General features: G+C 39.0%; 1 protein-coding gene across 4 annotated transcripts in view; it reads left to right on the forward strand.

Moving 5' to 3' along the window:
* Nucleotides 1-12,062: 12,062 nt before the first annotated feature.
* STK26 (serine/threonine kinase 26) overlaps nucleotides 12,063-26,177 on the forward strand; it is a 52,213-nt gene continuing 38,098 nt past the window's right edge. For 2 of the 4 annotated variants that reach the window (XM_003272616.4, XM_003272615.4), the window contains exons 1-2: nucleotides 12,063-12,162; nucleotides 12,263-12,413. In XM_003272616.4, the coding sequence (XP_003272664.1) occupies nucleotides 12,372-12,413 (42 nt within the window). In that variant the 5' untranslated portion in view covers nucleotides 12,063-12,162; nucleotides 12,263-12,371. Of the gene's footprint in view, nucleotides 12,163-12,262; nucleotides 12,414-26,177 lie in introns of those variants that run through there. The other 2 variants (XM_003272614.4, XM_030807080.1) reach the window with 2 other exon arrangements.

A 26,177-nucleotide genomic window follows, 5' to 3' on the forward strand; every position in this document is an offset into this window, starting at 1 on the left:
GCTACTCGGAGAGGCTGAGGCAGGAGAATGGCGTGAACCCATGAGGCGGAGCTTACAGTGAGCAGACATTGTGCCACTGCACTCCAGCCTGGGCGACAGAGCGAGACTCCGTCTCAAAAAAAAAAAAAAAAAAGAAAAAAAAGTATTTGTAAATTGTATTCTTTGGTTCCTCCCTGTCCATATGTTATTTACACTCTTGAGAAGTGCTAATATATTAGTCAGACATGATTTTCCCTCACGGAAACCCTCCTGCCTTCCTTCCAAAAGGTCATGTTTGACTGTGATTCTAGATTTATTATTTGGCTATAAAGCAGTGGTTCCAACATTCCCAGATTTTGCTTTTTAAGAATTGTTTTTTCATGGAAACACTAAATGTCAGTGCTGGCCCAATTCTCTTCATTTTACAATAAGAAAACTGAGGCCCAGAAAGGCATCTGCCAAATTTGTTTTTCTTACTAGTTTTTTTTAACAATTTGAGTAAAATTCTCATTCTGCATCTTGCTGAAATGTTTGGGCATATGTTTTCTTGCATGTCTCAAATGGAGTGTATTTTTCTTAGCATGGAATACACAATAGATATCATTTATGGAAGGAAAAATGATTCCAAGAACCTAGTTTTTGAAAAAAAATAGGCTTGTTACATTTAGCTTTATTGTCATAGGCTTTACCTCAGATATTTGCTTTTGTTTTTATTACTCTTAACAATTCTACCCCCAAAACATACCTAATTTCTTGTTATTGTTAAAATCACATTACCAAGCTTATATAGTGTTTACAATATGCCAAGCATTGTTTAAGCACTCTATGTAGATCCTCATTTAAAGTTCAAAAGTAGGCAATATCAATCTATGATGACTGAAGATAAGGAAGTGGATAACTTTGGGCTGGGGGAAGTAGTGACTGAATGGGAGCATCAAGATGACTTCTGGGGTACAAGTTTCTTTTTCTTGATCTAGGTGATAAATACATGAATGTGTTCACTGTGAAAATTCATTGGGCTCTTGGACACTTATGATTTGTACATTTTCTACAGGTATCTCATGCTTTGATCAAAGTTTAAAGAAAAAAATAAAGCTCATTTAAGCCCTTAAATCAATCTGATTAGGTAGTTCCTTTTATTATTCTCTTTGACAGGTAAGGAAAGGGAGGTATAGAGAAGTTAAGCACCTTGCTGATGATCACAGAGCTAGTATGTGGACAAAACTAGTATTTGAACCTAAGTAGTCTGGATCCAGAGTCCATGTTCTTCACATGTACACTATATGTCACCTCTCAGAATTGATTTTTTTCTGTAGCAAAGTTATTTGCCTTCTAATCTTACGATGACTTTGTATTTGGTCCTAACTGCATTTACTTCTGTATCTCCCCTCATTACACATCACCACCCCTTGCTTCAATGAACTTGCACACACATACGTACTTAGAAAAGTAAGCAAAATGCCTTAATTACATAATTTGCTTGCCCTTGGCATCTATTTTTATGTCTCTCTGTGTCCCTCAAAGATGTCTATGGTGAATTTCCCCATGAAACTAAATTATATAAATATCAACTTGAAAGTCTAAGAACATTCTCAGTGTTTTTTTAAAGGCACCATGAAAAATGCTTCCTACTAATCTCTAAGAGCACAAACAACACTGTAGTCTTCTGTTCTAACCCAAACATTTTAGGGATTCAGAAAATCATAGGAGGAAAACATTTTAGGCTCTCTGGATTCCAATTGACTTTACCCTTGATTGTTGTGTAACTTTTGGACAAGCCAGAATGCTTTAGTAAATAAAGGTTAGATTTTCGGAGACTCATGAGTGTTGCTCATGAATTGTGAGTAGTGGAGGCTCAGGGGAAGGAGCAAATAGACAGAGGAAAGGAACTACCACTATTTGTGAAGTGTCAAGTTTGTACCAGACATCATATTAAAGTGGTTTATATTCATTAACTCATTTAATCCTTACCATCACCATTTGGAGTAGGTAATAATAATTCCCATTTTGCACATGAAGAAAATGAGCCTCAAACATCAAGGTTACACAGCTAGTAAGGTCTGTCTGGCTCTGAAACCCATGTTTTTCCCCATTAAATTGTAGTATCTTTCAAAAAGTAGATGTCATGTTGCCTGTTTTAGAGTAAAAATATCAAACGAAAAGACAACATGAGGAAAACTATGTTCTTCTTTTAAAAAGCTCTTATTGAATGAAAGCTTTATAAACAACATGTAGCTCTTTATAAATAACATGTAGCTGCTTTGTGATAATAGGAAAAGGTGTTTTGAACGACAGCACTGATCAGTTAATTCCACTCATGACAATGGGTCATTACAGTGAATCATACTTTTTCTTTAATCTCTCTCCTTGGAAAGCACTGAAGGCAAAGTTGATTCAAAACTATTATGGATCTCATCACTTTTAGAACAAACAATTCACTAAAAATATTGTGACCAAACGATATTGACAATTAGAGTAAATTAAAATAAATTCAAAGTTATTATAGACCTATGATCCTGCCATGAGGCTTAACTGTTAGTTGTGATTTAAAAATAAAAAATACTCCAAATATAGATAATGAAGCACTCAACTCTACATTCCTTTTTTTTTTTTTTTTTTTTTTTTTTGAGACAGAGTCTCGCCCTATCACCCAGGCTGGAGTGCAGTGGTGCGATCTCAGCTCAATGCAAATGCTGCCTCTTGGGTTCAAGCAATTCTCCTGCCTCAGCCTCCCAAGTAGCTGGGATTACAAATGTGCACTGCGATGCCCAAATAATTTTTGTATTTTTAGTAGAGATGTGGTTTCACCATGTTGCCCAGGCTGGTCTTGAACTCCTGACCTAAAGTGATCCGCCCTCCTTGGCCTCCCAAAGTGCTAGGTAAACAGGCATGAGCCACTGCCCTTGGCCTCTGCCCTCCATTTCTTATAATCAATATAGGCATAGGGGTTAGAGGCCACACTCTCTGGGTTCATAATCTGGCTTCAGCCCTGAATAACTTTGTTACTTTGGCCTGTAGGATTGTCACATTTAGCAAATAAAAATACAGGGCGGCCACTTATATCTGAATTTTAGATATAATTTTAAAGTATAAATATGTCTCCTGCTGAATCATTCATTTATCTAAAATTCAAATTTAACTGGCATTCTGTATTTTATCTGGCAACTCTACCTTGGACGAGTTATTTAATCTTTCTGTGCTTCAGTTTCCTCATCTCTAAAATGGAAATGATAGGATGATAGTGGTACCTAGCTCATGAAGTTGTAGTGAGAATTAAATGGGAATATATGTAAATTGCAACCATGCCTGACACACAGTAATAACTATATACACGATACCTATTATAATTAACTAATTCCTCTATTTGAATTAATTCGAGTTTGGCTTGGGCTTCTGCTTTGAAAAAGAATTACTTTATATCTCATATGCTACGTGCAGAACCAAAGTAGAGAAGTGATACTGAAGCATTTTGCTAGGTATACTCACTTTCCATACCTTACAATTTTACTAGGAAACATATTCAATAACCCTGCATTTTACAACCCAGACACAGTTTCTCCTGCTATTGTTCATATAAATGACCTTTCCATACAGCAATAACCTTTTAATGCTTTTAGAGTCTGGAAAAAATAGGAAAATGTATATTTTTAAAATCTATATTTCATGAACTAAATCCATCCTTCACAACATAGTAAGCACCCATTTCTCTATATTTGCATAGCAAGAATCTGTATATTGTCAGATGCTAAAGTTACATTAAAATTTAAGAGCTGGTACATTTCAGTTTCTTGTAACACTTGAGAAAAACCCAAACACATAATAAAATGCAGTGCACAAAACATTTAAAATATAATTTATTTGTATCTGCTTTCATGATCTCATACTGTAAATGTCTACCACTATTTTCACAATTTATATGGAAAGCATGATTTATCTATGTTAATTTCAAGTTGGCATTTAGCCATTTGAATGCTTACCTTCACACATGGTAAACTATAAGAATGTGTGAAGTTTCATAAAAGGTCAATAGCACAGAAAGAATGGAAGAACCAGAACAGTATGAATGATTTCAAAAAATTGGAGGAATATTAACTAAAGTTGCTATGCACTTTCACAGCAGGCAAATATCATGGTTTTGCCAGTAATCTGTGCTTTAGATTGCAATAAATTGTTCCTGTTTTTCTTTCCATTGTAGAAGACACTAACTTGGCTTCGTGAAACCAGGCACGCATGTCATCTCCCACCTCATTTTCTTTTGAGTGTAGGAAGGGAAATATAATACAAACTGTTCTGGTGCACAATAATCTATTTTACAGTTGCAAGCAAGAAAACCATACCAGAAAAGCTGGCAACGTAGTATTCAGATTTCTTCACATCATTTCTGTTCTTTACTCCATTCTTTTCTTTACTGTCATTATCGTGCATTCAAAGGGAAATCTATGTATGCAGGAACACAGCAGAAATATTTAGTAACACGATCTCACAGACATAAGGTTAACAATCATTACTTTGGAGGAAACAGTAGGCTTTCTGCAGATAGATGTGATGCCAGTAAACACAGGACACATTTGACTGGCCCAAAACATAGGACAATTATTTAAGAAGTGGTTTTCTAAATGGGAAGTGAACAGTTCCAACTTGGTTTCTGTTTTTTATGTCCTTTATTGACACCTTGACATGAGGTTACAAAGGATTTCTCTCTGCAGTCCTCAAATCTATATTTGCAATCTGACCTCTTGCTATTTTCAACTGCCTTTTGGATATCTCCACTTAGAGGCTGTACAGGCACTGCGGACTCGGTGTACCCAAACTGAATTCCTTATCTTTTCCCCAATCCTGGTTCCCCTTCTACATTCTCTGGTGAAGTTCCAGGCATTAACATTTATCCAGTTCCCTAAGCTAGATGTCGCTGGTGTTTTAAACCTCTCCCTCTGGTGCTGTCCACATCCAATCAATTGGATGCTGTTGAGTCCAACCATAATTTGTTTCTGGAATCTATTCCTTCCTCTTCATTCTCACAGCCATTAATTTAGTTCAGTCCCTCTTCTGTACTTTTACAATGGCCTCCTAATGGTCTCTTAATAGGTCCCTCTGCTTCCAGTCTCTCCCATATCCAATCTATCCTTTATGTGCTAAGCAGAGCTTTATTTTGAAAAAACAAATCTGGATCAAATTCCTTTCTTCCTTAAAAACCCCAAAAGACTACTAAGAGCCTGAGGGATCAAGTATAAACTCTTCAGAATGCCATACAAGGCTTGTAGTCTGCCCCTAATGGATCCTTCCAGCCTCACTGTTAGGACAACTCATGTACTCTGTGTTTCTGCCTGTAAAATCAAATCAAACTATCAGCTAGTTCTAGAGGTTCTTAACCAAGAGTACACAAGATAATCACCTGGGGAGTTTTTTAAAAATAAGATACAAGTTCCTTTTGTCTACCTTGGATGGACAAATTCAGAACTGGATAAACGAATTGCAATAACTGTATTTTAACCAGGTCATCAGGTGATGGGGAAATATACAGGCCTGGTTTAGGCATTTGTTTATGCTGTTCCTTCTGCCTAGAATGGCTTCTTTTCTCCATCCCTTATCCTCAATTCTCTACTTGGCTATCTCCTACTCATTTTTCAAGGTTTAGCTCAATATCACCTCCTCTATGAAGCCTTCCAGGATCTACAGAGGTAAAATGAATTGCTCTCTGGTGCCTGTTGCTGTAGTAATAGACTGCTATTATTATCATTTATTGCTGTGAATGCTTCTCGTTTTTTTGTGGCATTCTCCTCTGGGAAAGCAAACTCCTTGCATTTCCTTATATTCCGAGCACTTAGCACAGAGCAAGAAATATGTGAGAAAAAAAAAAGAAGAAGAAGGGAGGAGAAAGTAAGGGAAGAGAAAGTAAGGGAAATAAGGAAAGGTGGTGTGGCCTAGGTTGGACCTGGGGCCAAAGTGAAAGTATAAAAAACATTCTATTTGTCAGCAAAAAATCCTATTATAGTTTACAGTTGGACCCTTGTGGTGAGCCTCATGATATAACATACTGAATGTTAACTAATCTTAAAATATTGATGTGGCCCAGGAAAAAAAAAGAGGATGGCAGCTTTGCTTGTTTACAATGTTGAGTTTCTGCCCCCATTAGAAACTTCTGGCAGTCCCTGATAACATTCCTGCGAGGGGTGCCTGTTATTCCCTTACTCTGTTCACGTTCTGTCAAGTACTGCAGTAACAAAACCATGGAAGTTTTTACCACAGGGTGACAGAGCCTCAGCTAAGCAAGTTGAAGAGTGGTAATTTTACAAAACTGCCTTTCTTAGAGGTCCTAGCAACTTCCTTTTCCTCGGTGTGAGCTGATGGCAAAGTCACTTCCTATTTGGTCTCAACTGCCAGTTTTTTCCTGTTTTTAACTGCCACCTTTGACTAGAACTGTTTTCTTGAGAAGTCTACAAATGAAAGAACAAGTGGTCAATTCAATACATTTTAAAAGGTCAACTCAGAGGGGAAAATATCACTCAAATGGGTTGTTTAGCATCATGACACATGAAAGGCTCTCCTGTGACTAAAAACTGCACCTTGGAGAGCACAAGAGAACTTACCTGACCTCATTACAAAGGACCCAGGCTTCCAAAGAATCTCTCCCAAGAAACTCCCCAGTCTCCTCAGGTACCCATATGGCAAAATAAACTACCATTATAGGATGGCTAGTACAGTGGTTCTTTCAGCATTGAAGAGACTGTGAGTGAGCCCATGCATGTTTCTGAGGGCCTTCACCTTAGGTCCAAGGCATCTAAAGGTCAACGGTCTGATTCTGTAAGTGACAGTTTAGGCAGAGGAGCAAAACTGGAATCAGGAAGGGAGCTCCTCCATCTTTTGTCTCCTGCCTTTGCATGCAAATGAATGTCCAGGCCATCTTACCTCTCTTAGGTCTGTAACCAATTGGTAAAGGCCAGAAGTTATGAGCTTGATGCTTTTGGTACCTAAATGCAAACATTTCAAGCAAGTAAGCATATATGTAAAGAAATGTTATAAGCAGGAAATTGCTTAAATGGCATCTGCTTCCACCCACCTCCTCTGTTGTTCTATTCCCCTCAGCAGCATCAGGAGGTAAAGCTAGAGAGAATATTCAGCAGGGATGTCTTGGATAGTATAGCTTCCATTATATATAATACTATGATAGTATATTGTGCAAGCCACAAAAGGTGGAAGGTTATTCAGGAGAATTCGGAAGTCACACAGTTTTAATGTTTAAGGTTTAATGTTCCTTGACCAAGGTCTGATTCAATAGGTTTCTCCTTGGGATGCTATGCTGGAACAATAGCAATGATACATACGACATCTGCAAGAACTATCATAACATGGTTTCCAACTTGATGCCCAATGAGAGTAAACAGTAAATTTGAGGTATCATCTATGCTTTTATTAAAATAAAAAATGGCCCTTGAATGTTGTACTTCCAAGTATCAGTAGACTCCGCAGCCTGAATCAAAATATTCCCATCACTGGATGGTGAGCTTCTAGAATTGCCCAGATAATTTTCTTTAGTTTCAAATACTCAGGTAAGTATATCAATTTGCCATTATATTTCATACATATATACATTTTATCCATTTCATCATAGTCACTAGGCTCAAAATGTGTAAGTCCAAAATGTGAAATCCTACCTTTAAATTTTGTAAAGTAGAATAAGAGGTCAAATTTATCATGATGAGTTAACATATTTGAAGGCTAGGTAATGCCTGGTATATTAGAACATGCTCAGTAATTAATTTTTTTAAAAAATGATTAATTTTTACTTAAAGTTATTTTCTGTTCAACATTATTTTTCATTAAGTTGTATTCACTTTTAGGGGACAGATGATCTATGGTTCATTACAGAGGTAAAATAAGAATACTGCTTTGTTTCTATTACCCACTTGATGTGGCCCAGTATCTTATGAGTATTTTCTTTATTTGGTCCCAGCCACAACACTGAGCTAAAATCTTCAGAGAACAATGATTTTCAAGGCTGTTTCTCGGTTAGTAGCTCCTAATGCAAAAAGTGTGGAGAATGGTTTCTCAAACCTTATCATTATTGACATTGTGGACTGAATAGTTCTTTCTTGTGGGGACTGCCCTGTGCGTTGTAAGATGTTTAACAGCATCCCTGGCCTCCACTCTCTAGATGCCAGTAGCACCTACCTGCCTATTTGTGATACCCAGAAATGTTCTCCAGGAGGCATAATTGCTCCTAGTTGAAAAACATGCCCTTATTTCACTGTCGCCTATATTAAAGTTTGGCTATTGCCATCTACCTACACTTTAGCTAAGAACCAGTCAATTCAGTAAATATTTGTAAACACGGGTAAAGTTAAATATTTAATACAGGTTGAGCATCCCTAATGTGAAAATCTGAAATCTAAAATGCTCCAAAATCGGAAACTTTTTGAGTGCTGACATGATGTCACAACTAGAAAATTCCACACATGACACCTTTGCTTTCTGATGGTTCAATGTATACCAACTTTGTTTCATGTACAAATTTAAAATATTGTATAAAACTATCATCAGGCTATGTATATAAAGTGTATCTGAAGCATAAATGAATTTAATGTTCAGACTTGTGTCCCATACCCAAGATATTATGTACATGCAATTATTCCAAACTCCAAAAACATCCAAAATCTGAAGAACTTCTCGTCCTAAGCATTTTGGATAAGGGATACTCAACCTGAACGGAGGGTATGACAAATGTCAGGAAATTGAAACCAGGTGCCAAATTTAAATTATTAAGTTTTGAGGCCTCAAGAACACTGTCTAACTTGAAATTCACTAACCTTACCTAATCTGTGTATAATGTTACTCAAAACCTTACCTAATCTGTGTATAATCTTATTTTATTTATATGGTTATTAAGTATTCACAGCCATTCAGGTCACATCAATCAAGCAGGTACCAAATCCTATCTGAGGTGCTATGTTACACTCTACATGTGACCAAAAAGCATAAGTTGCGTCTCTCCTCAAGAAACATTTTCCATTAAACTATGGGAATACACTGTAATGTATTATCAGACTCTGGGCTTTTTTTTTTTTTTTTTTTGAGATAGAGTCTTGCTCTGTGGCCCAGCGTGGAGTACAGTGGCGTGATCTCAGCTCACTGCAACTTCTGCCTCCCAGGTTCAAGCAATTCTCCTGCCTCAGCTTCCAGAGTAGCTGGGATTACAGGCACACACCACCATGCCCAGCTAATTTTTGTATTTTTAGTAGAGATGGGGTTTCACCATGTTGGCCAGGCTGGTCTCAAACTCCTGACCTCAGGTAACCTGCCCGCCTCGGCCTCCCAAAGTGCTGGGAACAGGGGTGAGCCACCATGCCTGGCCCGGGCTGACAATTTGAAGTAAAATATTTAAGTTTCCTTTGTGTGTGTGTGTAACAAAAGCATACTTGAATTTCTTATTTTATTTAAGAATTTGAGAAATAATGCAGTTCAAAGTGGAAAAAAAGTTTCTAATGCTCATAAAATTTGAATTGTTTTCAAATGTTGACAACTTCACGAGATTTAATTTATAGATACACACACACACACAGGAAAAATCATTTAAAAGTCCACAAGCAATCCCATGTAAAAACTCAAGTGATCTCTATCAATTATAACAACAACTGATGCTTTATTTAATAGCAGTAAACCTAAATAAAGGCTAAAAAGCTCACTAAGATCTCAAATGCAATGTCTTTCAGGAAATGTCTCAATATTCCAGGTCTCAGCATTAAGCTTTTATTCTTCCACATAGTTACATAACTCTGGCCCAGAATGATGTCAGAGAAAGTCATTTCTCTGATATGCTTAATTTACTTATCTATCAAAATTATACAACTGGCTCATAAGTAGTTGTGAAATTAAACTAGCAGGAAAGAATTTTGGAGACTAAATAATGAAAGATGTAACACATGATAAACTGAACAATTTAAATGTTCAGTAAGGGCAATGCTTAGGGGTTTAACCTGACATCAACAAAATATATAGTGTATACATTATGCACCTAGTAACCTCAGTGGAGAATTCAAAAGAAGTTCATTCATTCATTCAACAATTATTTATTGAGGGCCTACTATGTGCCATGAACCTAGTCTCTGGGGATACAGCAATGGACAAAATGTATAAAAAGCTTGCCCTCAGAGTCCTGCCATCCTACCTGAATCATTCTCATGTAAGAGAGGCTGGATCTCTGGCCTCAAGGACCTAATATGGGCAGACAAAACAAATGAAATATATGAAATAAGAAGAAAGAACTACAGCGAGAGCGCTGCTGACATTGGAGGAGTTTGAAGGAGGGCTTGGAGCAACTAGGAAGGGTCAATGGAGGTGAGATTTGAGACAGGTCTTAAATGATGGAGCTTGATTCAGACCCTTGCAACTTAAAAGTGTGATCTAAACATCATCACCATGTGAGAGCTTGCTAGCATTGCAGAATCTTGGGCCCAGTCCAGACTTGGGAGATCAAAATCTGCACTTTTGAGGGAGCAAAAGAACCCTCGGATTTCTATGGACATTAAAAGTTTAGGTGGCACTGCAGGTTTCCAGTCAGGCTGGCAATGTTGTGAGCTGGGTTGGTGGGAAATCGAGACTAGATTGGAGCCTACTATTGGGTTAGAAATAGTGAAGGGCTGGACTTGGGGAACTAGGAGTAAGGAAAATGCAATTGTATCCTTTATCATCATTAAACACAAACAGAAACCATAGAGAAAGTAGTAAGTTCATCACCAGCCAGGGGGACCTGCGTTTGAATTCCCAGCTGTACCACTTCTTAATTGCGTGACATTTAGGTCAAATTATTTAACCTGGTTGAGCCTTTTTCTTCATCTGTAAAATAAGGGGAAATCAATAAGACTCCAGAAGGCCCTTGTACAGGTTCAGTAAGGTATTAATAACACATAGAAAGCACTTAGCAGTCCCTGGCACAATGAAAATGACATCCATTAATAATAACGATATTGATAAGAATCATATACTATTCTCTGAAAAAGATTTAAAAGGAAGAAGAGAAACTACCTTTTACCACTAGAGGCCCCCCACCGTGTGGTGCGTAGAGACCCATAACAAATTTCAAGGTAAGGAACTTCATCTTCATTTTAAACTGGCACTCGACTATTACGTTTTTAAAGTAATTAACCCCTTACGTGTTCCCAAAGGTGCCTTCATAATGAAATTCCTGTTGCTATTATTACCAGTGTTACTGTCGCTACTGTTAGAGTACTCTCAAAAGAGCCTGTCTCCCTCCTGGAGTGGAACTTAAAATGGGGCGGAGGCATGGAGTTACCAAAACCACTGCAGTGTATGCTGAATTCAATAACCTGTACTGCTAACGATCCAATCTCATTTCCCAAGCCTCTACTATCCTCATTAATTTTTCTGCCGATATACCATCTGTTTTCCAATTTCTCTCTGCCTTACACGTGCAGAACTTGTGGTAGAGAGAAGCCCTAGTTTGGCCGTTCTGCAAGTGATAGTCCAAGAGGTAGGGGGAACCTTAAGTTGAAGTCACCTGAAACATGTTTGGGGTCAGGGAACTCGGAAAGCAAGAGTGTGGCCACAGACCTGCACAGGGGCGCGGCCTCCAGCTGAGGAGACCAGATGGCGGGAAAAAGCGGGGGTCCACCGACTCCGCGGCTATCTCTGATCCTATCCTTAGCCAGCCCAGGGAGCCAAGAAAGACTTCCAACACTCCCCAAGTTTCAGCTCAAGTCGTCTCCGAGGCTGCATGTGCCCCAGCCTCGCACGCCTCCCTGCAACGTGGCCGCATCTGGGACGCCCTCATACCCTCAGGGTTTCCCAAACTCTTTCCAGGCCCAGCCGTGTCCCAGGTCTCCGGGTCCCTGGGTTCTCCTCTCCGCGTGCCGGGAGAGTCTCCAGCTTCTCAGACTCCAGCAACCCCAGCCAAACCCCTTCGCTGCCTGGAGGCTTGGCTCCCGCGACACCGCCCGGCTGCGGGGCGGGGGCAGGGCCAACGGCGGAACCGCCCCCAACCGCCTCCCAGGCCAGGCGAGCAGGCGGGTAGCTGGGGCGCCTCCACCTCCTCTTCCTAAAGCGGCGAGGCGCAGAGGAGCGGCATCACTCGAGCCCAGGTCCCAGCCACCACCACTCACAGCGCTCGGCGTTCAGGAAGAGGAGCAGCAGCGGAGGCGGCTGCTTCAGCGGCGGGCGGGCGCCAGAAAGGTAGACTGAGTCCCAGGGAGCTGCGCCGCTAACAGCCCACCTCCTAGCCCCGGGCTACGCGCCGCCAGCCCAGTAACCCCACTTTTGTGTGTCCTTCCAGGCCCCGATCGAAAAGCCTGGGAGGGCCGCCGAACTACCCCCGGAGGAGGAGCCAGTCCGAACCCAAGGCGCCACCGCCGCAGAAGCGGAGCGAGGCAGCATTCGCCTCCATGGCCCACTCGCCGGTGGCTGTCCAAGTGCCTGGGATGCAGGTGAGGAAGCGCAGGCCGCCCCCGCCGCCCACGTGACTGCTTGGGAGCCCGGTGCGCCCTCGGTGCTGGGCACCGGCGACAAGGGACGGCCCCAGGGCTCCCCTGAGGGCAGGGCCGGTCACTATGGCCAGGTGACCTGGGAGTAGGGCTCGAGGTGTTTCCTGGTGTGTAGGCTAGGTAGTGCTCTTCGCTGGGAAGGCGAGGCGGGACTGGAGCGCGCAACTAGGTGGAGATTGAGGGCGGTTGGGGGGTGTAAAAATAGGCCAGAGCCACAGACACCTGCGCCTGCTGAGCTTGGCACGGTTGGGGATGGGGGGGCGGAACTTAACCTGGGAGAGATGGAAGTGCCTTGGAATTTGTGGGGTATAACGCGAGTAGTGAGTGCCCTGCACCCCCCACCCCAAACACACACTCAAGTTGGGGCGGGGCAACACCAGGGGTGGCGGCGGCGGCGGCTTGAATTGGGCTCTTCCTGTGTGCGTAGGGCTAAGAGAGAGGTGACCTCTTTCTCCCTTTCGGTACTGCTGCTTAAGGGCAAAATTGTAGCTTGCTTCCCGACCTAGCCCAGCACATAGTGTGGCGTGAGAAATGCTGGTTCTGTTCAGAGTCGCTGAGGTGATGACTTCTCAGCCCCCTCCGTGCCTTTCCCACAAGATGACTGTTACATGTGGTTAAAGGAAGCTTTTTGTCTTGGACAAGGGACTACTGCATGGGACCCAACTTGTTACTCGAAGTCTACCCAGCCCAACCCCCTCCCATTATATTTTCATTTTATTAAAGGTAAGCTATGTCAGAAAACTTTTTATGCTGTTATGTTTTTAAATCGGTGCACTTTACGCTATCTGCTAAATGTTATCCAAATCTACTCACCTTTTAAAGCATTCATGTTCTATTTTTTTTTCCTTTGCTAGATGGCCCAAACAACCCATTTAGAGGCTAAAACCACTGAAGCCTCAGTCCCTCATGATCTAAAATGTAAAAACAAACTTTTTTGAAGTTCAAAAATAAAATGTTTAGTAGTAAATAGCTTATATTTCTAGTAGAAATCAGAGAGCTGTAGACTGGGGCCTCGATTTACTTATTGATGCATGGAGTTCTTTTTTTTTTTTTCAGTGTCCTCATTTTGTGAATGGCCACAAGAGTGATTTTTAAATTCTTTCCCAAAATGGGATTATTTGTGCACCTAGAACTCTTGGTGTGTCCTAAACACCAGACATTTCAGCTGCATTTAGGGCAAGTCTGGGTTGAGTCTCAGGAAGTTAGTGTATGTTAAATAAAGAGAGAGAGAGAGAAAGGGAAATAGGAAATAGTAGGGCTTAAAAAAAAAGATTAATCCACTCAAGCCTTGCAAAATGCCTTAAACTTTCTTCCTTTCAGGCGGCCTCCCCCCCTCTTTCCCTCCCTCTTTTCCCCACACACCCTGCCCCACACGCCATTCATTCAGTTCTGCCTTTGATTGTATCAAGGGAATTCGTAGTTCGCAATACTAAGTACAGTTTTGCTGTTTGATCTGGGAAAAAGTGACATTTTCTCACTGTGCTCTTCTTTCCATTCTGTGGAGAGTAAAACGATGCACATGTGAAGTTTGTCTCTGAGGGTCTCCATGCTTCTCGCTCCATTGTGTGCGCGAGCCTGCGTGCGTGCGTCAGCAGAGTGAGTGCCTCCCGTTCATCAAGTTTGTGATTCTGGGGAACTCTGTGTGCTGAGAGGAAAATGGTTTCTGATCTTTATTTTATTTGTCTTGACCTTATTGAATTTATATGGTTTAGGAACTGCTTGCTGTTTAGTATTTCTGATTGTTCCCTGCTTTGTTTAATTATCTGAGTTGCCTATCTCTTGAATTTTTAAATCTTAATTAATGTGGATTCAAATGTGAATCACATACTTGAAGTTACAAATTCTGCCTTTCACTCTGTGCCCTCTGAGTTGTGATTACTTTGTCCCACCTAATTTGAGTAGGGCAAACATCTCAACGTTAGCAAAGAAGAGAGGAATCTTTTTTTTTTTTTTTTGGTCATTCTCTTCATCTTAATGAAATGATAAATTCTTAACTTCTTATTTCCATTTTATTTCTAATATAGTTCTTAAGCACTTTGTGCAGCACACAGTTTTTTCCATAGTTGAAATTGTACAATACCTTAATAATAAATTTGATAGCATGCAGTGTGACTCTTGAACCTAGACTATTTTTATTATTGTTATGTAGCAAAATATTGCAGATGAGATGCAGAAATCTATCGTGAGCTTGTAAAATTCTCCTAGAGTTTTATGAAGGCGTTAGGAGCAACTTTTAGGCCTTTAGAAAACTTGAGTTAGCCATGTGTTCTTGAAATTACTGTATAGCGTTTCCACAAATCAGGGTGAGGTAGCCGACCAGCCTATAACTTTTTAACAGTTTATTTTAGAGAATTATGAAGATTGATGGGAAAAATGATTTTTCCAGAAATACAAACAAAATTACTTTATCCACAATTATTTTCTCCCTCTGAGGAGAGACGTGAAGTAGAAGCCCAGCTACCTGTTCTATCACTTAAGATTTCCAGCATTCCTGACTTTCAAACAAAGAAATTGCTGTTGCCACTAGTTTAAAATAGAAAGGAAACTTGGAGTGAAGAAAGAAAACCCAGAATTTTGTCCAGTTCAAACTCTTCCTTATGAATTAGTTATTCAAACTCATATTGTTGATATTTCTTAATATTGTGGTAATGAACATTTTTTGCCATATTACACCAAATGTTGAGGGTATGAAGATTTTTGTACTTAATTTGTGCTTACTTCTTTAGTGTGTAACTAGAGGAATTTTCCATACCAGTAGCTGAACTCTTGAAAATATTTAAAGTACAACTTAAAAAAAAAACCAATAAACCTGTTTCTTTCCACTCAAATATTTACTCTTTAATGATTCAAACCCTGTTTTCTTTGAAGTTTTCAGTTATAAATAATACTTAAGTTTAAGATATTTCCCCTTAGAACCTACAATAGTATTTTTGAGGACAAGTTTTCATTTAGAATATTGTTGATTGTTAAATCTTTCGTAAGATGTAGGTGGAAGAATAAAGTTAAATATTGAGTTAGAGTACTAAATGTTATTCTTTATACTGTGCCTCTTCTTAAAGAACTTTTAAAGCTTCTGCCAAAGAACTTTAAAATTAACCTTCATGTATCTTTAAATATGACCAAGGTGGTACAGTTTAAATCTAGTTGTCATTTGAGATCAGAAGTAGACATGAAGTTTAACGATGAATGACCACTTTATTGAAGACTTTTATCTAAGTGGTGGGAAACACTGCCCGACATTGGTGAACATAATCACTGGGTTCTGGGAAGCATACTGACGTATATTACATGTTCTACCCTTAAAGATCTTAAAATCTTGTTGAGTTGTTAAAACTAGCACATGAAATATCAAATAATGCAAAATTTGTGAACTCACTGTAAGTATAATAGAAGTTTCTGACTGGAAGTGTTGAAGGCTTCCAGAAAGTAAGCTGACCCCAAAGTCTTATTAGGATGCACACTGAGCAGGGCATTTCCAAGCAAGGAAAAATCTCCAGCAGAGGTAGACAGACTAGGATTTTTCGACTTTACAATGGTACTCACACAACCATTCTGTTTTTCACTTTCCATACAGTATTCAGTAAATAACATGAGATAGTCAACACTTTGTTATAAATAGGCTTTGCGTTAGATGATTTTGCTTAACTGTAGGCTACTGTAAATGTTGTGAACACGTTTAAGGTAGGCTAAGCTATGATGTTCGGTAGGCTAGGTGTACTGTATTAAATGCCTTTTCAAGTTACAATATTTTCAACTTATGATAGGTTTATTGGGACATAACCACATTTTAAGTCAAGGAGCATATGTATACAATATAGATAAGGAAAAGTGCACTGCATTTGTGAGCGCATGCACACACACACACAATCTTTGAGAACAGGATAAAGTCATTTGGACTGTCATAGAGAATTCCTCTAGAAAAATGATACACGATAAGGTCGGAAAACTGGATTGAGTACAGATCATGATTGTCCTTAAATGCCAGGGAAGGATTTTGGCCTTTGAACTAGCCATTAAACATTTCTGAGTAAGGGAGACTCAATGTACCAAGTTATATATCTGAAGAGAAATCTCAAAATTGGATGAATGAATCAACTGGAGGATTGAGAGAGGGAAGGCAGTTTGATCTACAGAGGCTATTCTTTTTTTTTTATTTGAGACAGGGTCTCACTCTGTCACCAAGACTGTAGTGCAGTGGCGCTATCACAGCTGACTGCAGCCGCCACCTCCTGGGTTCAAGCAATCCACCCATCTCAGCCTCCAGAGTAGCTAGAACTACAGGTGCACACCACCATGCCTGGCTAATTTTTATGTTTTTTTTGTTTGTTTGTTTTGTGGAGACAATGTTTAGCAGTTGTCCAGGCTGGTTTCCAACTCCTGGACTCAAGCAATCCATCCACATTGGCCTCCCAAAGTGCTAGGATTACAGACGTGAGCTACTGCGCCTGGCTACAGAGGCTATTTCAATGGGTCAGTCATAGTTATACAGATGCAATGGGCCTTCCATGGACAGGTTTCCTTCCATATGTTTAGTACTATGAAGAAAAAATTAATTACCAGGCTTAATAATTAGCTAGTTTCAGAAGGAAAAGTTAAAGACTGTGGTGTTGAATATGAGGGAACTGGGAGACTTATGACACATCTGAAAGAAATTGGAATGTAATGGGGAAGAGCCAGATCTGGTAGGAAGTTAAGGATTTCTGTTCTAGACTTGTGAATTTTGTGGTAACAATGGGATGACAAAGTACATATGTCCAATAAGTATTGAAGATGTAGAACTGAAGCTTTGGTCATTCATCAGATATTTACTGAGCATCTACTCTATGCTGGGCACTTCACTTGAAAATGAAGGACTAGAGACATCAAGGAGGGAGAGGTTCATAATGCCAGAAAGAATATGTGGAAGTGAGGGCCCTCATGAGACAGGACACATAGGTTATAAGAAAAGTAAGGGTGACTTTAAGGTATATGAAAGGATGAGAACATGTGTCAAGTTAGAGAGAGAGTTAACTGGGGTGGGGGATGGGGGGATTCTTTATTTAACAGTCATTGGGAAACCTACATTGGAGAAAGGATTCAGGTTGGTACCAGAGTCCAGTATGTGGAGTTCTTACCTCCCTTACACCTCCCTAAGGGGATAATCAGATTTGCAATTTGAGGTTGAAAGCATTGCTTTGCATTGGTGAACCCGAATTATTGTCCTTGTTATTGAGTAGTTAATGCAGAGGTGTTGAATGTGCTAATGATAATGGCAGAAGACCAGCTGGAACAAAATTATCAAAGACTGTTAGCTGAGAGAAGGCGGGGGTAGTTAGAACTTTTGACACTAGGGGAGTAGGGACTGTAGGGAGAATAAACAGGAATTGGGTATGATAGGACATGTGCCTTCAACAGTAATCAGAGTTTAGAAATGGCACTTGAGTACAAAGGTCCATCATCATGTACTTCTCTTGCTGGAGTCACAGCAAATGAGAGAATATAATTTAGCTGGTACTTAGGAACCATTGAACATTGTGATACTGTATTTTTTATTCTGCTTTTCATATTCAGTGACCTTGAGCAAATCATCTACAAAATGGGGAATAATAAAAGCTGCATTTCCTTTGCCTCAATGAGAGGTTATTAGGATGAATTAACTATCATCTGTGGAGTTGGGGCGCCTTTGTAAAAGGTGTTATGATGTATGGGGGCAGTTCATCCTGCAAAACAATGCTTGGCTAATCACATGAAAACACTGTCATTATCTCATCTCTCTCCTGCTTGATAACCCACATTTTTCTTTTGAAACCCAATCACCACCCCACACCACCCCAATGAGACCCAAAGCCCTCTGCTCAGCTTTCCATACTTTCTGTTATATGGCTCCTCTCTGTAGATCTATACTTAGTTCTCACTACATCCCAACAAGAAATCCCTTTAATTCTACCATGCCAGTCACAGTTCAATAATCAGTGATTGGCCAAATTCTACCTGATTTTCAAGGTCCTCTATCTTACCTTCTTCGTGAACTCTTTCTGAATGTCCCAGGCTATAGAAATCTCTTCTATTTCCAAGCACCTATTCTGTCTATTGTCAGTAATAAACAGTCTTGTCCTTAATGTATATACTGCCTTAGATTTTCTCTAATTATATATGTTATACTTGCCTCCCAAATGAGGTTGTACATTTCTTGAAGGCAGGGACCATGTATTTCACTTTTCTTTATACCATTAGGTATGAATTATATGTAAATCACTATACTTTATTATATGGCTAATCACTATACTTTACAGTAGACGTTTCTAGCTGTTTAAAATTCTGTTTCTTTAAAAATATTGTACAATGCTTGAACTCTGTACACCTTAAAGACTAATTTATATGTGTACAATGTAGACTCTCTATACTTATTTAAATGATTTTCATGTATTATGTGTAATATGTCTAACAAAACATTCTTGTAACTAATCATCTGCCCACACAAACTGAAGCCCTCATTCTCTTGTCTTCCACAGACTTTGAGAGAAAAATGAGCTTCATTGCTTTCTTGGTAACCATGGCTGATTTCAGACAAATTTGTTTCTCCCCTCATCTCTTCTCCTTTTCTCCTTCCTTCTACTTGTACTTTCCCATGACTCTTCAGGGTCCTCTCACTGGTGATTTGGACCTATCTACCTCTTGTTTCTTCCCTCTGCCCTCCCACTCCCCAAAAAACAAACATAAATAAAAAACTGTTTTACTTTCCTGTCTGAACTGTCGCATTAGAAAGAATCTGATAATTTCACTCACACTAAGGTGTTTTTGATTAATGGCTCAGTGCTTTACTTCTCCATGGATATTCACATTTTACAGAGAATTATGCCTTAAGAAATGGAAATCTAATAGTAGAATTTCAGACATCTTGAAAGCAGTTTTTGACTGAGTTCTGTGTTCTGAAAGAGTGGTGGTTTTACTGGTTTTATTTGTTGCTAGAAAAATGGTGTTAGGTGAACAAAAAATAATAGTATTATTAGCTATAGTACAACAAACTCCTTTTCATTTCTTGTGATTAAGACTCGAAGAATTTCCGCCACGGGTACATGTAAAACAATGTCTCTGAAGGAATGGCAGAATGTAACTCATTTAAAAAAAATCAATTAAATACACAGAACTAAAATTTTGACCCCTTCTTTTTTCCTTTTATTTTAGATTATACATATCTATGGGATACAGAGTAATATTTTTTTTTTGAGACAGGGTGTCACTCTGTCACCTAGGCTGGAGTGCAGTGGCACAATCACAGTTTACTGCAGCCTCAACCTCCCAGGCTCAGGTGATCCTCCCACCTCATCCTCCTGAGTATCTGGGACTACAGGCGGTCACCACCATGCCTGGCTAATTTTTGTGTTTTTTTTGTAAATTTGGGGTTTTACCATGTTGCCTAGGCTGGTCTTGAACTCCTGGGCCCAAGCAATCCACCATGCTTGGTCTCCCAAAGTGCTGGATTACAGGCATGAGCCATTGTGCCTGACCGAGAGTAATATTTCAATATACGTATATGATGTGTAATGATCAAATCAGGGTAATTAACATATCTATCACCTCAAACATTTATCATTTTTTTGTGCTGTGAACATTCCAAATCCTCCCTTCTAGCTTTCTGAAAATATACAATAAATTATGGTTAACCATATTCACCCTACAGTACTGCAGATAGAATTTGCTCCTATCTAGCTGTAGTTTTGTGTTAGTTCACCAATCTGTGCACATCTTCCCCTCCTGCTTCCCTTCTCAGCCTCTAATACTCACAATTCTACTATCTATTTTCTCATATGAGTGAGAACATGCAGTATTTGTCTTTCTGTGCCTGGCTTAATATAATGTCCTCCAGTTCCGTCCATGTTGCTGTGAATAACAGGATCTCATCCCTTTTTACAGCTGAATAGTACTGTCTTGTGTATACATACTACATTTTCTTTATCTGTTCTTAACCCTATCTTCTGTGCATTTCTCACTTGGTCATTCGCCATTTTAGACTAAAGTGTTAGATGGCAGGAAGCACATCTTTGAATTAATGTTTGTAGAAATCAAATATTTATTGAAGATATTAACTGATTTCTCTCAATACTCCTATAACATAGAGTGATTCTGTAGGAAAATGCCTTCAAATTTGGATTTAAACATAAAACTAAGGGCACATTGACAGCCAACTCTACCCATGATCCCCTCTGTTGTCCCTCCCTAAAACCACATATGACTTAGGAAAATCACCTGATGCGAACATTCAGAGAAACCAGAAAACCTATATATGGAACATATCCTGTCCTCCATTCCTGCCTGCCTCTCCCCACCACCCCTCACTAGTATATACCTTGCTGGGGATAGAGCTACAGGATGCATCTAAAAACTCCCCCTCAGGCTTTTCTGGACTTGTTCCAGCCTTCCCCTGATGGCAGCTTGCTGGCCTTTCTTTTCCTCCATTTATCATAGCATCGTGGATGAGAATGATTTTTGTCTCAAAATATCAGGTTAACCGTTGGTATGTCTTACCTTTGGATAGTCTGGCAAAATTAGAACAAAACTGTGGTTCATACTTCCTCGGCCCCAGAGTAAACAAAATTGTAGATTGCTTAGATGAAAGAGTTGAAAATAGTCTAATTATCTTTTCTATATGTTCACTTTCTCTTTTTTGGTCAAGCATCTTAAAAAATGTGCCGTTGAGGAAATCGAAGCCATTGTGTTTTTGTATTTTTCTCATGAAAAATGTTTACAGAAAAAGTTTTCAACCTTTCTTTGTGATCCTTGTAACAGAGATTGTGTGTTGTCAGCAGTGTTTTAAATTTTTCCCTCTCCTTCTATTAGCTCTTAAAGAAAAAGTGGGGAAAAGAAATCTGTACAAGTACAACCCTATTAACTTAAAATACAAAGGACTGAAATGCATTGAGTTCAAATCAACCATCAATGGGGTTTTTTTCAATTTGTTTATTATGAAACAATAGGGTGTCTAGCCAAAGAATTAACAGTTGCTTTGAATTATGGAAAAAGCTTCCCAGTATCAACTTAATGAAGTTTTACTGAATTTGAAATCCATACCACACTAGATGTGTTAGGAAATTTCTAAGCATGCTAGTGAATTACTCTACCAGGTTTCAATAGTGCCTGGTAACACAATCCTAGGAGTGAATTTTTGGCAGGTGGAGGAAATACTTCAAGAACATCTAGAAGCATCCAGATTTTTCTTTGAAAATGCATTTTGGAGTTGCTCTGTTAGTCCCTTTTTAACCCTTCTTCCCACCCCCAGCTTTCCACTAAACCATTTGCTTTGGGACGTATCACTTTACAGTATGTTATATTAAGCTAGGTTTGACTGCTTGATGCACTATAGTATAAATAACAGAGCAGTGGGTGGTGGGGGTGGGATGGGCAGTATAGATAATCAGGTGGAGCATAAGCTGTTATTAATGCAAGACAATTTAGGGGAGCTGAGCCAATAGAAACCATAAAGTCAGAATTTCTTCCCAAAGCCTCTGCCTCATCATTATCGTTGCCCAGTAGAGCTGGGAAAGTTTCTAAACTCCCTGATCTCAATTTCCTGCTGCCTGCCTTAACTTTTAGCAGAAGCACAAAAGAAACCAATCAGCAAAGCATGCACACATACTACTAAGTATGGTGACAGAAAATAGAACTTTGACCTGTTGTGGTTAAAGAGACTAAAGTCAATGTATCTGACAGCCTCAGGGAAATACGCATATTTCAAATTTATGCTTTTTAAATGCTACTGACTCCATGGGAAGAACACTTGGCAAACTCATTAATTAGGATCCTGTTTGAGTTTCTAGTTTTAGTTCAAATCCTTTGTTTGAACTTAGTGGTGAGCTTTCTTATGTGCTTGTCAGTAAATGGTAATACATTGGACTTTACCAGCTTGGACAGTGGTGACCCAGGTTTTATGTTTTTACACACAGAATCTACGTGGTTTGATTTAAGCCAGAAAATTATTAGCAGCAAAGTTTGGAAGGCCTGCTTTGGGTAGGACAGAGTGCTTGCTGTCTATCTTTGAAATACAAAAAATATTAGAGAGTCCTTGAGCTCAAGAAGTTTATACTCTAACCAGAGTGACTAGACACCTACAAATTTCGAAATCCAACAATGCAGAACAGTAGTAATGAATCCCAAATAAGATAGAATCTGATGTAGAAGCATCCATCCCAACGAAGACTGGAGTAAGAAAGGAAACTATCATTTATAGAATACCTTTCTGCTAGGCATTCGTGTTTTGCTACTCCACTACATTGCTTCTCAGCAGGATGGCCTTCAACAGACTTTTAAAAGAGAGTAGGAGGCAAGCAGGAGAAAGGGCCCGAGGGGACACACACAGGCTCCTTGTATAAGAGAGATTTGGTGTAGGTACCTATTGGTATGAATTGTGTTAGGGCTAGACTGTAAAGGGCCTTGAATGCCAGATTGAGACATTTATTCTTTACTCAGTCCATAACAAGGAGGTTTGGGTTTTTAGTTTTTATTTTTTTAGCAATATAGTGAAATGATGAAATAACATTGTTTGTTTTGGAAGATTGCATTAGGCTGTTGGAAACCTAACAGGCTAGGCTGGGGATAAGGGAAGGCTTAATTGATAAGGGTTTAATCTAGGGCAGTGATGGTTAAACTGGAGCATGCATGGGAAGCACCTGGAGGGCTTGCGAAAACGCAGACTACTACACCTTAGCCCCAGAGTTTCTGATTGAATAGATCTGAGGTGAAGCCTGTGAATTTGCATTTCTCATGAGTTCTCAGCTGCTCTGCCAATTTGGGGAGCACTTTGAGCACCACTCAAGGATGACTTTAACAGACATTGGCGACCCCTTAAATATGAGAAGAAAGGAAACATGATGAGAGAGTAGAGTCAGAGATAAGGCTGCGTTTGGAAGAAAATTGGCACATTTTGGGGAATGTTGAATTTGAAGTGCTGGTCACATATCCAAGCAGAGGCAATCAGTAACACGTTTGTTGAAGAGAGGAGATGGATATTGGCGAATCTTATGTGAAGATAGTAGAGGAAATTGTGAGAGATGAAAACAACGAGATTTCCAGTTATCTTTCCAAGAAGCTGAACTCAATTTTGTGTTAAGTTCTTCAGCTTCCAAAATCTCATGGTCACCCATGACTTCTGTTTTCCTTAATCTAGGCAGGTTTGCAACTTAGCAAACACCCATCCTCATCATTATATAGTTATCGTTGGCCCATGTGTGCTGTTAAGTAACCTACTTCAGTTTTTATTGATTGATTTAATTTTATTATTGTTATATAATTTTACTATAATAAATTTTACAATAATTTTATTGTTTATTTTGTTATATTTATTTTTATTGTTTTGGTCTGGATAAGCCCCTTAGATGACAAATTCTTACAAATAGAACCTTTCTGTGGAATTATGTTACCATGCTCAGTATGGTTAGGTGTTTACTGTAGTAAACAGCTCATTAATGCTTTTATCTTCAAATGCAGACCCTTATTAAGAACATGAAATCTGTTTATGCTTATAGTTGCTAAAATGCAACTTGGCTAAAGTGATATAAATGGCAGTATCTTAAATGCCAGTAAGTGGCAATATTTCCCCCACAGGTAGAGATTTTTAGACCTATTATTATGTCCCCCCCTCAAAAAAAAAACAGACTTAATAGCTCTGGCTGCATACACACACACACACACACACACACACACACACACACACACACACTCATTCACAATCCTGACATTTCAAAGCCAATTTGTATTTATATATGTAAATTCCTGGAAGGGAGAGGAAGTTACTTCTGAATCATTAAAGAAATATCAAACCACTTCCTAAATGGCCTTTCTGCTCTCTGAAATATTCTCTATACCTGTCAGATTCATATATTATCGTTTGCCAACAGGTACCCAGTAGGAAAGCTCTGAGTTTAGTTCAAACAAAAGATTAGAACTGAAAATAAGAGAAGCAAGTAGGGCAACACCAAACAATGTGAGCAAACTTGATTTACCTACCTCATTCACCAACTTTGGACCTAAATCACTTTTCAATTTCTAAAATGAACATGCAACCAACAAAAACGAATCCATCCTTCAGAATCAAAGATTTGCCACCAATGAGGATGTGCAAAAGCATGTGAAGAAATATTCTCTTAAAAATTTTTGGCTGGGCTCCGTGGCTCACACCTGTAATCCCAGCAATTTGGGAGGCCAAGGTGGATGGATCACTTGAGGTCAGGAGCTCGAGACCAGTCTGGCCAACATGGTGAAACCCTGTCTCCACTGAAAATACAAAAATTAGCTGGGTGTGGTGGTGCACGCCTATAATCCCAGCTGCTCATGAGGCTGAGGGAGGAGAATCGCTTGAACCCGGGAGGCGGAGGTTGCAGTGAGCTGAGATCACACCATTGCACTCCAGTCTGGGCGACAGGGTGAGATGCTATCTCAAAATAATAATAATAATTTAAGCCATGTTTAATTATCACTAGAATCCCTAAGTGACTTGCTTCCTCTTCAGGGAGTTAAATTTATTTGGATGTAAAAATGCTGATATGTTTACCTTATACCTTACACTTCATTGTGAAGATTTGCTGGGGAAAATGATAGATAGATAAATGGATAGATGAATGAATGTATATATGCACCCTCAATGTGTATTGCACATGCAGTATATTTTACATTTGAAAATACTTTTAATCTATCTTTTAAAAATAAGGCTCAACATTTGCCTATAAAGTTTTTAATAAACTATACTAATGGTAGATACAACTATTTTTTAAAAGTAGAAAAATGCATTGTCAAAATAAAAATGAGTAACAGGGTAGTCACTATGTTCAAGGAGCAGAAAAATATCATTTGAAAATGTCATTTAAGAAGGTCGGTGAATTAAGGGAAATCAGTGTAATTTATGTAAAAAATATGTATTCAGTAAAAATTGTGGTGTCCATGGACTTGCTAAATATTTTTATTATATGAAAATATATGGAAAATATGTAGAATTCTTTACCTCATTTAAAACCTCATTTACTGAAAGGTAAAAACGTGTGAGTATGTACCTATGTCTAAATATATAATAGTATTGTCAGGATTTTACACATGATGCACTTTTATTGTAACACATGTTGCACGTTTATTGTGGCTAGTTCTTTCTACCTTTGATATTTAAACTCTTAGTATTCCTGAAGAAATTGAACTCACAGCAGTCTATAACATACAGAGTACAGATCATGGGAAATGGCTTTTAATGAAATTCAATATCAATATTAAGCAGTTTTAGCGAATTAGGATTGAATTGAACATTATCTAGGATTATATTTATCAAGATTTTCAATTCTTTGCTCATTTTTTCCTGTAGAATAGTTTTACAGAAAATCATTGCATTAACGGAACTGCTTTTGATATATATTAATTTGTTTACCTGTTAGTAAAATCAGAGATATGTGGGCAGTAAACGAGTGACTTCTACTTCACAGAAACTTGTCATCATTGTCTAAGCTCCTATTTTGAAGCTCAAATTGTTATAAGTACTTAACACTATAGATTCTAAGGGATAGAGAATGGAAGGGACCAGGCATTGAATTCTGTTTCCGTGACAAACAAAGTCTTGTACCCGGAGAGCTGCTTTTTTTTTTTTTTTTTAACTATTTATCTCTTCATGAAAAATGGTGACTGTCACTGAAAGATCTTTTTTACTCTGTCACAGGCTTCTCAAAGGGCACACAAAATGAAAACGTGGGATTCAAC

The sequence above is a fragment of the Nomascus leucogenys genome, chromosome X (genome assembly GCF_006542625.1).
Source record: "Nomascus leucogenys isolate Asia chromosome X, Asia_NLE_v1, whole genome shotgun sequence".
Classification (NCBI taxonomy): domain Eukaryota; kingdom Metazoa; phylum Chordata; class Mammalia; order Primates; family Hylobatidae; genus Nomascus; species Nomascus leucogenys.